Source organism: Babylonia areolata, chromosome 12 (genome assembly GCF_041734735.1).
Source record: "Babylonia areolata isolate BAREFJ2019XMU chromosome 12, ASM4173473v1, whole genome shotgun sequence".
NCBI classification, from domain to species: Eukaryota; Metazoa; Mollusca; class Gastropoda; order Neogastropoda; family Buccinidae; genus Babylonia; species Babylonia areolata.
The window spans coordinates 27368476-27381023 of NC_134887.1; the positions used below are offsets into that span (position 1 = coordinate 27368476).

Genomic DNA, 12548 nt, shown 5'->3' on the forward strand with positions numbered 1-12548 from the left:
GGGCGCTGAAAAGCGTGATGCAGAAGCTAAACGTATTAACGTCGTTCACATGTTTGACTGTGCATTTACGCTACTGGATCTAAATAAATCTTTTGTCACTGGTTGATGGACGTGATTCCAACTGCTCTAACTCCCATAGACCACAGGAGTGTGAAAATGACTGCATCCAGCAACAAGGATCCAGCTCATATGTTTAGAAAGAAGCCTCTGTAGGTAGCATCAGTGGGCTCAGAGGTGTGGAGCCATGGAATGGACAGTAGCAGGACTTGCATGGAAAATCGGCGCCGTATTCTTTGCCATCATCTTGTGCACGCAGCGTCTTTCCAATGTCTTGACTCTTGACGCTCTCGTTACCTTCATAACAACAGCATGGCTTACCGTTTTTGCAAAAAACTGGTTGTCTTCGGTGAGTATATCAGCCAATGTACCAAATCTAGATTTTACCTCGTGATTACTTGGGACTAAATTGATATACCTAATCTTCGTTTAAGTTAATGATTTGTAGAGTATGTGGTCTCACGGGATACTGATAAGCACATAATTATTCGACAGACACTTGCATAAAAGAAAAAGACTTTGGTGTGACATTTCATTTTAAACTTTAATCTGATGTATACCATAATATATCAACACAGCGGTAATTGCAAACATAATGCTCAGATCTAATTGATAAGAAGGAGGCTTATAGTACCGAATGTATCAGTAAAATTTTCTTTTTCTTTGTTTAAATTTTTTTTTATACACCACATGTTGATTGTGGCAATCACATTCGAAGACAGGGCAGTCAAAAAAACTCAATAAGTACTGGAGAGAATGAAGACAGGGCAGTCAAAAAAACTCAATAAGTACTGGAGAGAATGCAAAGGTGACTGGTGAGCAATAAAATTTGACTAAAGTCTTGAACTTAGAGAATGGTGACCAGCCAAGGGTTAAAATTACTGTGTGTGAAATTATTTAAGAAAACATATGGGAGCCTAATTCATAATATATTTTATAACTTAAGCTTTTGCACAATACTGATCCCACAAATTAAAAAGAAGGTAAAAATGGCAATTTTTATTTATACAAGAAATTGTAACTGTCAGTTGATGCCAGCAGATGATCTTGATGTATATGTACATTCGAGATTAGGACATTTTGTTTATAAATGCTGTTCAAATCTATTATGTTAATAATAATTATTTATTTATCTATTTTAGTATTTATCTATGTTCTTGTATCTTATAAGCTTCAAGGTTTCATGACATTTAAAATTTATTCCATTCTTATCTATTCTGATTTAAAAATGATGGAACATACTAACATAAAATTTGCACATAATCAGGTCAAGTCTAAAACCATCAAGACGATCATTCTAAACTTGTTATTTTGCTTTGATTTCATATGGATACTTATAGACTTATATATATATATATATATATATATCAACAGCAGCCATATGCAAAACCAGACTAACAGAGATGTTTTGAGGAAGGGTATATCAAGAGGCTTTGAGGCCAAGTTGTCCAGAGAACCAGTATCTGAATCTAGCTTTGGTTGAATTTGACTGTTGCACGATGTGAATGATCATGGAGCACCTTTTTCTGACATGATCTGATGCTGATTTTGGACATTGGTGTCAGAACCTTCTTTCTGACTTGTTCTTCTCAGACAGGGGGCTAGTACTCAAATACACCAAGCAGTGATCAGCTAGAGTCAAGCACACATTGCTGCGCATACGGCATAGTCATAAAGCTGCAGTATATACTGTCATGTCTGGTTGTCCTGACTCCATAATTCCAGATATTTTTGTGTGGTTGCTGATGGTTGCAGGCACTTCCAGAATACCCAGTGGATGCCTTGCACGAGTACCTACTGGTGCACATTACTGCTGTCCTGATGGTGCCAGCTCTTGCATGGTTCCTCTGTACTGATCCTGGTGACATCACCATCCGCACAGCCATTGCTGTCTCCAGGACTTTGGTTTGTGCTCGGCATGATTTCTGTCTGGCTGGCTGGTTTTCTTTTGTTTGTCCTTTTTCAATAATTCACAAGGAATGCATGCTTATGGATGTATCCATGTGAGTGTGTTAAATCAAGCCTACCCGGTACCTGACTTTTCTATCTTTTCTTCCATTCTTTTGATTATCTTTCTTCATTTGTTCCATACCATATTGGTATTTTCCTTTATTCATCTTCCCATTTTCATTTGTCAATTGACAAATCTTTATATTGTCCACCGACAAATCTTTATATCTGCAAAACTTTGTGAGCATGTGGTTGTGTATGTGTGAGAGAGAGAGAGAGAGAGAGAGAGAGAGAGAGAATTGACATAGTTTAGGCCTATGTGTGAGTGGGATATCAGATGAAATGAATGTGTAACAGAGACAAATGTGATTATATGATAAAAAGTACATGCATGAAGTGCAATTTTGTGTGTCTAATTTTTTTTAATGTAAATATTGCAGGCATTTGGGATAGCAACAGTTGTGACAATCGTTGCCCTCCACGATGAGCTCTTCGACTTTGAGGTACACAGTGTTGCAGTTTATCATTTTCACAATATACAAGCTTGCAGTCAATCAGTGACAGAAAATGTACTCCACAAACAAAAACAAAATTGTTGTTTGTGTGCCATGCAAAACAGTCTTGCTTGTGTGAGAATGAACAAAGAAAAATTTCAGTGATGAGCTGGTCAAGTTTCTGACCTCAGTTTATTGTATATATGTTAATACATCTTTAATTACCAAACTTAGTACACAAAACCAAAGACATTCAGTTTAAAAATGTAATTGTGTTTGCATGTGATCTTGATCTAGTCTTATGCAATCTTCTTCATTTCCTATCCAGTGTCAGATAATATGTACAGTAGTCGGGTTTGAAAGTATTCCAAGAAGTGGAATGCTGTCTCTCAGTATACTGCACATACACATAGCCCATCAAGATGGAGAGGAAAAAACAGTGTGCAGATAAATGGAAAAAAAAGGGAGGAGTGAAACAGAAAAGAAAATCAATAGTTTTATTTTTTCCTATTGACACCCACTTCACTCCCATATTCCTATTGACACCCACTTCACTCCCATACCCATTCAGCACAACTGGTCTTCATAGACAAAACTAAAAACATGAACAGATTAATGCTGCTGCTTCTCTGTGCAGACGTTCCAGTACATTCTCATGCCCTTCTTCATCCTGGCCATTGTCTATGCTATTCAACTCTACTACAACAACGCTGTCAATGCTGATAAACGTATAGGGAACCTGAACACCAACCTGCACATGGACCTTAGTCTGTCTGTGCTGTGTGGGCTTGTTTGCCTCTTTGTGCCCTTTCTGCCAGCCAACTACCTCTTTGTAAGTCCATCTTTTTTTTTTCTTCTTTTTTTTTTGAGGAGGGTGCTGAGGGAATAGGTAGGGAAGGGTGCTGGGTGGAAATTTGCTTGGCTGGTAGGTTGTTCATTTGCCTAACTTCTCTTTCTCTCTGATTATGAAAAAAATCTTATTTTTGTGTGTGCGGGTGCACATGTGGAGGGGTGCAGAAATAAATGTGAGGATGCAGCATATCGGGTTTACTGGTTTTGTGGAATTCTTTTCCACATAAAACCATGATCCACCTGGACACCCTATGAAGTATAAACTCCAATGTTTGAAAGAAGATCTATTTAAAGAAAATCTATTTTTAAAAAACATGTTGTGAATATTGGTATGCTGTGTTGTGATACCAAATGTTGTAACAAAGACATGAATAGAAAGAAATGTGAAAAAAAAAGGATTAATTAAGAATGTGTAGGATTTTGATCTTCCACAGTGACACTATTAAATTTTAAGGAATGAAAGAATAATTGAAACTTGCTGTGCTAGGGTCAGGAACTGGATGAGCTTCACATTTACCTGTACCGCTTGTACGGTGCCATGACGTTGGGTTACAGCGGCCTGCCTTACATCGCTCCCAAATTCAGAACCTCTGCCAACAAGCGTGCAGTTCTCTTCTCCAGAGCTTTGGTTTGTGCACCGTAACAAGTAACAGCACATTCTGGTTTGTTGTTTTTAGTACACGCTAAACATTAGGCTTTGGGATGGTGGATTCAGGCATTTGGATGTTCTGTCTGTTCAGGTGGAGTGGTAGAGGGTGGTCAGAAGATATGGTGTACTCTTGAGTTTTGTGTCTGGGTGCTTTCATATTGACTGTAACCACAAGTTTTGTTTTTATAAACTAGCTGTTTAGACTATAGTCATGGAAATAAAAGTTTGTTGATAATTTGGTGTTGTGTTTCTTATGTTCACATTGATGTACATGAAGGCTGTAGTTAGTTGTTCCCTCATTATATGATTTACATCTAAAAGACAGTGTCAGTATTATGTTTTTTTATGTTCACATTGATGTACATGAAGGCTGTAGTTAATTGTTCCCTCATTACATGGTTTATATCTAAAAGACAGAAGCGTGTCCTCAGTTTTGTTAGTTAATCAATACAAGCTGTGTATTCTTGCTGAAGAGTGAAACACCTCTCTATTTCTCGTTACATTTTGGGGGTGCAGTCACATCCTTTAAATAAATATGAGGTATGGTTTCAGTGCCTGCTGGTCACACTGCTGGTGACGTTCCGCAAGTACCGGAGAGGTGACATCCCTGAAGGCAATGGGAGCAAGCTGTTCATCAGCATCCTCACCATCCTCACGCTGCCTGCAGCCATTGGCAGCATGCGCCATGAGCACGCCCCAGGCTTGGATCTGCCTTGGCGGGGTCTGCGGATACCCCATGTGGGCTCAGGAGGCACCCCCTCCAGCAACATCTTCAGTGCCACCAAGAAGCTGACCAAAACCTCACCCAGGCGGCGCCGGAAGGTAATGGGTCGCAGGCGTTCGCGTCGTCGCAACAGTAGGAGGAGTAAGAGTCGAGGTCGCAGCCGCTCCCGCCGGAGAAGGTAAAAGAGCTGAAGGAGTTGTAGGCTTTCTTCATCAGAGAAGTAAGCTGGTAGGCAGTAGTTCAGGTTGACTTTGCTATCTGTGCATGTTAGTCTGTGCCGTGTCTTGGGTATACACAGTTACAATATTGAAGTGTTTTTGTTTTTTTCCTTTTGAACAAACACTTTTTTTCCAAACAACCACAGATTTTATCGGGCATGGATGTTAGAGGTTATATGAAAACTCTAACATCGCCCTGAATAGATAAGTGTAATACATGAAGAATGTCCATCAGCTGGAACAGACGATCACAAATATGTATATGTATTTACACACACGTGCACACATAATTATATATATATATATATAAAGTTCACTGAAAGTGTTAATAAAATCACTTTGGATAAACCGCACAGTGTTGAAAGTCTCAGTTAATGACATCAGTATCACATGCTGAGCATTCATTGCCATGTGCAATATGGGTCTGGTTCATGATGTCGGTCTTGTGCACATCTTACAGTTTTGCTTAGTTGATATGCCTTTCCCTCATGGCTTGAAAGAATGCTCCTGAACCAATGTATATCAGGATTTCATTGATTTTGAATATGAGTTGATCCTGTCACAGTCACAGTAGGTCCTTTCACCAACCCACCCAACACACACACTCTCTCTCTCTCTCGCTCTCTCTGTGGCAAAGCCCTAAGTAAAAACCGTCAGTCATGAAAAGAAATAAACAAAGTGGACCTTGTGGCAGTAGTTCCCAACACTTGTCAGCCAGCTTGAACCCAAAACTGGAAGTAAAAAGACACTCGTCACCAGCTTGAACCCAAAACTGGAAGTAAAAGACACTGTAGAAGGAAATAGCTTGATTTAAAAACAAATTAAAAGAGCAGAAACCAAATACCTGAAGTCTGGAAAAAGAGCGACAAGCCAAAATAACACAATACACAATATACTTCCTTCTGCGTTCTCCATAAAATGCTGCAGTGTTTGAATGATGGCAAACCAAGGCTAGCTGTAGCCTGTTCATTGTTTTGGGGAGTGGTCAGGCCTGTGATCCCTGGCTCCCGCAGCTGATATAAAGTCTCGAACGCAAGCAGGCAGCGGCTTCCCAAAGCGAGCAACAATCTCTCATGTACAACAGAAACCTGACATCGAACGATCAGTCTGTAAATGCACCAAGAGGAAAGATGAGAGAACTTCTAAAGAAACTTTTTCTTTATTTTCTTTCTCTCCTCTCTTCTAACTGTTCATGTAGATTTTTTAGAGGATATTTATCTTAATCACAATAGATTGTTAATAAATATGCTGTCCTGATCCCTTTCCCATACCATCCCTAATTTCCCAGAGCATTTCTAGTTTATGCAAAGTAGTTTTTAAAAAAACAAAACAACAAAAGCATTCCTAGCTGCACTTGTTATTCCTTTACAAGTGCTGTTCAGTATAACTACAGGCATGCCTACCCCCAAATTTGTTTTTCAGGAACAACACACATTGGAATCGGGGACAGGGTGTCATTTTCAGGAACATCACAGCAAACGTACAACAGTCGTCTGACACCCCAAAGCAATGGTTGTAGACATGGAAATCATGCCTCCACTTTCAAAAGGTTGTCTGCGCTCAAAAGTCTGTGCTTACCCTCATGCGCATTGGTCTTGCCGAAGTTACTTCACTGGTACCGGAAATCAAGTGGACATTCACAAAATGGCTTCAGTACTGTTTGAACAGTTCTGGCTTTTCACGAAGTGGTTTTGGAAATATTCGGCACCATTTCCGTAATTCTTAATGAAGTGTCTTCGGCAATGGTCAGAAAGCCATCTAAGGGTGAACTTGTACCCACTAGATACTTTTGGGAAAAAATGTTACGGTCAGATCTTTATTTTCCAGGACATGCAGCAAATATTGATACTTCCGGGACATCCTGTCCATTTTATCAATTTTCCAGGACAAACACGGGCCCTCAGTAACAGTAGGCATGCCTGTAAGTGCCTCTTCAATATAGATTCTTGGCAAGTCATGGAAGGAAATCAAATGTTTGAAAATTTCTTGGAAATTACAAACATCAGCCATGCTAAACTTGACAGGGTCTTTAACAGTGACACACGTTTTCCAAATGCAGATTTTGAAAGGAACATATCTGGAGTCTTGATGGAAAGCATGCCTTGGGTTAAGAATGACCAACACTGGGTGCGGTATGGAATTCAAAGAGCCCCTGGAAAAGCCATAGGAGGCATCTTTTTGAATGACTTTTTGTAAGGTGAGGTTATACCGGAGACATGCATGCTTTGTCTTGCAAATTGTTATCTTGAGAACCAAAGGCTTTGTTGAATACAAGCATTTAGCTAGAATCCGGTAGCTGCCCGAAATGCCAAAATCGTACATGATGGCATACACTGATTAAACTGTTCAAGTGCTTTTTTGAATCTCATTGCCTGTGGAAGAGTGATTACTGTTAAACAGTTGGCTTGTGCACTTTACCTTCTGTCACAAAACAGAATGAACAAAATACAAACTGAGAACACATTTACACAAACACACATTCTCTATTTTTAACTTTCTCCATACAGAAGGAAACGGAAAAAGAAATTCTCAAAACTTGTATTTATCCTAATGCACTAACACAGGCACTGACAATTAACAGCTTATATTACAAACAATTTGATGGATTTCAACATTGATCAAAATGCTGAATAAAATGTGTAAGAGTTTAGCAGTGTGAATAAAATGGTACAGTACAATCACAATTAAAATGAATGCACTAACACAGGCACTCGGTATTAACTGCTTATATTACAAAAAAGATTGATGCATGTCACCACTGATCAAAATGCTGATTAAAATATGTAACAGTGTAGCATACATGAATAAAATGGCACAGTACAATCACAGTTAAAATGATGATAAAAATAAAACAACTAGAAAATGCCATCTAAAACAACTCCATGCTGGAGATAAGCACGGACATCTGGATAGGACACACCTTACAACGCCAAAGATGCTCTTCCAAGAGAAGCCCATCACTTGACACCACATGGAAAAGTGTGTGTGCAAGGGAGACATGGTGCAGAACGGTTGCAAAAGGACTGAAGGAGAATGGCTGGACATTGGGGGAAGACAGCAAAAGACAGGCATCAGTGGAAATGTCTGGTGGTTTACTGATGCGCAGCAGGGTACAAAGAGGAAAAATATAAGATGTATGCTTAAAACCAAACAACAAATATACAGAAAGTATAAACAGGAAAATACTAAACATCAAGTTAAAAAATGTCAAAAACAAGTGTATGTTTTTAGGTTCATTCGTGTACCAAAGCGATAATCGTGTAATCATCTTGTTTCAGTTGTGTGTGTTTGTGTGTACATTCTTGTATGTTCTATGGTAAACTTTAAAACTGACATTTTTCAGCAACTGCAATTTGTAGAGAAACACAGCAGAGTAACGGATATTGATAGCCATCTAGCCATCATAGTTTTGGAGATAATGCACATCATCAGTGAAAGTCATAAATCCCAAAGAACATTTCAAGAATAACTTTAACATTTGGAAATGAATGTTTTCTCATTACTAGACACAAACTATGCCTGCTGCTGTCAGTATTGTTAAATACATGTGAAGTGATATTTTTTCAGACCTGTATCACAATACTTGTAATAGATTCTATCAAGACATGATTAAATTGGTCTTATTTATTCAGTTTAGTATATTCTGCCAACGGGAATTAATTTTTTTTTGCAAGTAAAAAGTTAAAAGGGAACAATTTTAACATAAATGCATCAAAATTGTGACACTTTTATGACCCCCACCCCCCACACCCCCAAGAAAGGAAAAGGGTCACTTGACATGAAACTTAAGTGACAGCGTTTCCCCACCTTCAACCCTCTTCTGTCCTTTCTTGTCTGAAGTGTCAGATGACACGAGCAACGATTGTACAGATAAAAAAAAACAACAGAGAGCAAAGATAGTCATGAGCAAACCACTCCCCCTCCCTACACATGTCCCTCCCAACATATGTTGAAGCTCTTATGTTGTCACAGGCTATTTGGTGTCAGACAGAATCATACAGAATGAGCCTAGTAAGTAGATTTGAGTTTTTTCCAAGAAACCCGACTTCAGTAGCAGATCCAACAACAATTGCCTCTCAGGGTTGAATATCTGTTCCTGTTTTTGATTGGTGGTACAAACAAACATAGTTTATAATTTTTGTTGCCACTCCAGTATCAGATGCTTCAAGCTTCCAGTAAACATGATAAACAATCTGCAGGGCCTGATACGATTTCAGAACAAATATTTCTATTTTGTTTAATCTTCAAATGTAGATATATGCTAGCCCATTAATCATTCCACAGGCATGTCAGTCACAACAGGAATGTTGTTGTTTCAATTATAAACAAGAGAGGCAAGGCCTTCAAGACTCACTTGTGATAAATTAAGTCCCCTAGCATTAATTACAGAGTAATTTCCCTTTTTTTACTACCTGCACCAAAACGTTTGCAAAATAAATAAAAATTCCATGCTTAGCAAAAGAAGTTCCTGTTTGAACAAAAAATGATAATAATGACTCCTCTTGTTGTTGTGTCAGAATAAGAGGTCAAAGTGCCAAGTTTAGAGAATACAAAAAATATAAATACAACAGTAAATGCAGTTTGCATATAATTAGGCTTCTTTTTTATTTTTTTGTGCCCATCCCGGAGGTGCAATATTGTTTTAAACAAGATGACTGGAAAGAACTCAATTATTCCTATTTTTATGCCAAATTTGGTGTCAACTGACAAAGTATTTGCAGAGAAAATGTCAATGTTAAAGTTTACCACGGACACACAGACACACGGACACACACACACACAGACAACCGAACACCGGGTTAAAACATAGACTCACTTTGTTTACACAAGTGAGTCAAAAATAATGTGCCCTTCCCAAATACTTTGGAATTTGTTGGGTTTTTTTTAAAGGGGCTGCGTTGTAGTTTTTGTGATTATCAGGAATCACACAGTGGGTCATTTAGGTTTCGCCTCTAATTAAATCATATTACAGACGAGCCAATCACAGCAGCTATGTGTGCAGAGGGTTTTCATATCGGGTTTCAGATAATGCGATAGTTGGAGCCTCAACAGCAAAAATAAAGATAGCCTGCCATCACCTGTTAATAAACATCACAACCAAACTGCACTGTACACAGACAATGATTGGAGCAGCACTGTATGGCCCTGAACTATCAGTCATCCAGGCTGATCAGTGCAAAAAGCAACAGACAAAAGTTCTAATATTGAATGTCAACAGTCTGGAAAGAGATCACTACTGACAAAAATAACGTTCTAAAATGTATATAACCATAAACAGAAAATAGAGAACACTGTTAGATTATTTTGAAAAGCACCAATGGCAAACATTTTGAAAAGCACCAATGGCAAACTATAGCACATTATACAGGGGGCAAAGCACTTTCATCTGTCTTGCACACACTCAGATTTGCTTCTAACTGAATCTGTCAAATCTGAAAATCATCTGTCTAGTGAAATGGATTTTTGTTGTTGAAAACTTGATCATTATACATTTCTACTAGGTACAGTCTGGCATGAAATGTTCTTTCTTGTTGATTGCAGTACTGAACAAAAACAACCACCGCCATTTGCATACAGTGTAGTCTTGCAAAATTGCTGGACTAAATTTCATCTGTTTTAGTCTGCGTTTAGTCTTAGACCTGGATTAAGTTGCCAACCAAGAATTCCTACTTCCAATGGATTTTCTTGGGCAAGTTTAGTCTGGGCACTTTCCCCATGAACTGAGCCCTAGAGGAGCACAAAATAATTATATACTGATCATTTATTAATCTTCCGAATGTCCAATACACATGGCCATCAAACCAGTCTAATTACATTCTTTTCTTCCTCCATTTATAGGCTGCAGCTCTCTCATTTGCTCATATCTTTGAGAGGGTTTTAATGTGTATGACATTATTTACCTGCCGTTTAGGTAGCTGCACTCTATTTTGAGGGGTCAGTATGCTGAGTATGTTTGTTTTCCCACAGCTCACTGAATGGTGACACAGATTAAAGGAACTCCAACCTGTGTATTTCATCTTCTGTATAAGTATATACATGAAGGGGATTAAGGCACTGGTGGAACAAGACACATTAGCCTGGGGGTCACAAAAACTTACCTGCACTCCTCATCCAGCAGCTGCTTTGAAAGCATGACCCTTGGATTGGAAGTCCAGCATGGCACTGGTCTGACTGCATTCACAAGAAAGGATGAAGATTGTCCTGAAAAGGATCACTTGTCTGATTACACTGGCAACAAAGAAATAAGACTGTACTTCAAAGATCACCTCGCAGATAACTCTTGCACCAAAGGACGAAGACTGTGCAACGAACACCTCCACTGGTTGTGGACAGTCAGAGCTTGGAAGAGGATGCATTGAACCTGGACAGGGCAAAGGGAGACATGGTGTAGGTGTGTGGTTTCTCCAGCACCAGTTCCGACACGGCCTTGCCCACCACAGGGGCCAGCTTGAACCCATGACCTGTTGGTAGACACACAAAGGTACAGAGAGTGAGGGGAAGGGCGTAAGAATGGAAGATGTCGTGGTTTGTGAAAATCCACTCACCAGTAATAGGACAGCCATACCAGGCACTGGTGAGGACATTCCTGTCAAGTACTGAGGGACAGTTCACTCACATGGGGTCTGGTTTTATCTTCTTCTTCTTTTTTTTTTCTTCCTTCTGACTCAGTTTGAGCTTCAGGTTTTCAGGTTTGCTATGTGGAGGACACTTGAATAAAGACGAACAGTTACATAACCCTGTTCTCTCATCCACCAGTGTCTTCTTTACAGAGTAGAAGAGATAGAAAAATGTTAAATGACACATTGCTGGTTTTCACTCCCCCCCCCCCTCCCCCCCTCTTCTTCTTTCTTTTAAAGCTGAATATATAAAATTCTAGCATTCAACCATTTCACTAATTCATTAGTCTTTCATTATGTCCATGATGACCCTCATGACCTTGACCTTTCACAACTTAAGTGAAAAAAAGGGGGGGGAGTGGGGGGGGGGAGAACACTTTCAGCTTGCCATCTTTAGTGTTTCAGTCGTGCAATTCCCTGTTTTACCACAGTTCTATCTAAATCTCTTCAATCCAAACTAAAATATTACTATTAGGTCTCATCATCTTCTCCAACTTTCTTTTTTCCTTTTTATTTTTCTTGACTGATTTATTATAACTAGAGTTTGCATTTGCAGACTGTTTGGCAATTTTCCCCAAAAAGTCAGATGATTTTTTTTTTTGAAGGTGACTATGACCCTTGTGTAAGATTATTCAATAAAACTATAACAATTCTGAAAAAAATGATGTACTTGGAAAGTGAAGTTGGAACCTTTTCTCTCTTTCTCTTTTTTCAACTTTATTTGGTTTAATATGGTTTAAACAGTAAGTTTATTTCAAACATGTCAGAATACAAATCAACAATGCCACAAGAAAATCTTATATAGTTCTCTTGTAATATATATTAAAATGAATACACACACTAAATATTAGACTGGTAGAAGTTAATAAACAGTAGCACGATTAATAATCAAAAGAAGGAACAATACAAGTAAATGTTTATTATCAAATTCACTAATGTGCTTAGTCAGTCAGTGTATGTGTGTGCATGTCATTTCCTGACAAAACA

At 38.7% G+C, this 12548-nt stretch overlaps 2 protein-coding genes across 10 annotated transcripts in view; one reads left to right on the forward strand and one right to left on the reverse strand.

Annotated features, from left to right (window-relative positions):
- On the forward strand, nucleotides 1-11406 carry LOC143288488 (uncharacterized). Its single transcript, XM_076597052.1, has 6 exons — nucleotides 1-406; nucleotides 1813-1962; nucleotides 2448-2510; nucleotides 3139-3333; nucleotides 3841-3981; nucleotides 4555-11406. The coding sequence occupies exons 1-6, from the start codon at nucleotides 245-247 to the stop codon at nucleotides 4906-4908; spliced, it is 1065 nt and encodes a 354-aa protein (XP_076453167.1). The 5' UTR covers nucleotides 1-244; the 3' UTR covers nucleotides 4909-11406.
- The window catches only part of LOC143288487 (peroxisomal sarcosine oxidase-like), a 24562-nt gene continuing 19481 nt past the window's right edge, over nucleotides 7468-12548 (reverse strand). For all 9 annotated transcript variants that reach the window (XM_076597047.1, XM_076597049.1, XM_076597044.1 and 6 more), the window contains exon 9: nucleotides 7468-11405. In XM_076597047.1, coding sequence (XP_076453162.1) covers nucleotides 11278-11405 — 128 coding nt within the window. In that variant the 3' untranslated portion in view covers nucleotides 7468-11277. The remainder of the gene's footprint in view (nucleotides 11406-12548) is intronic.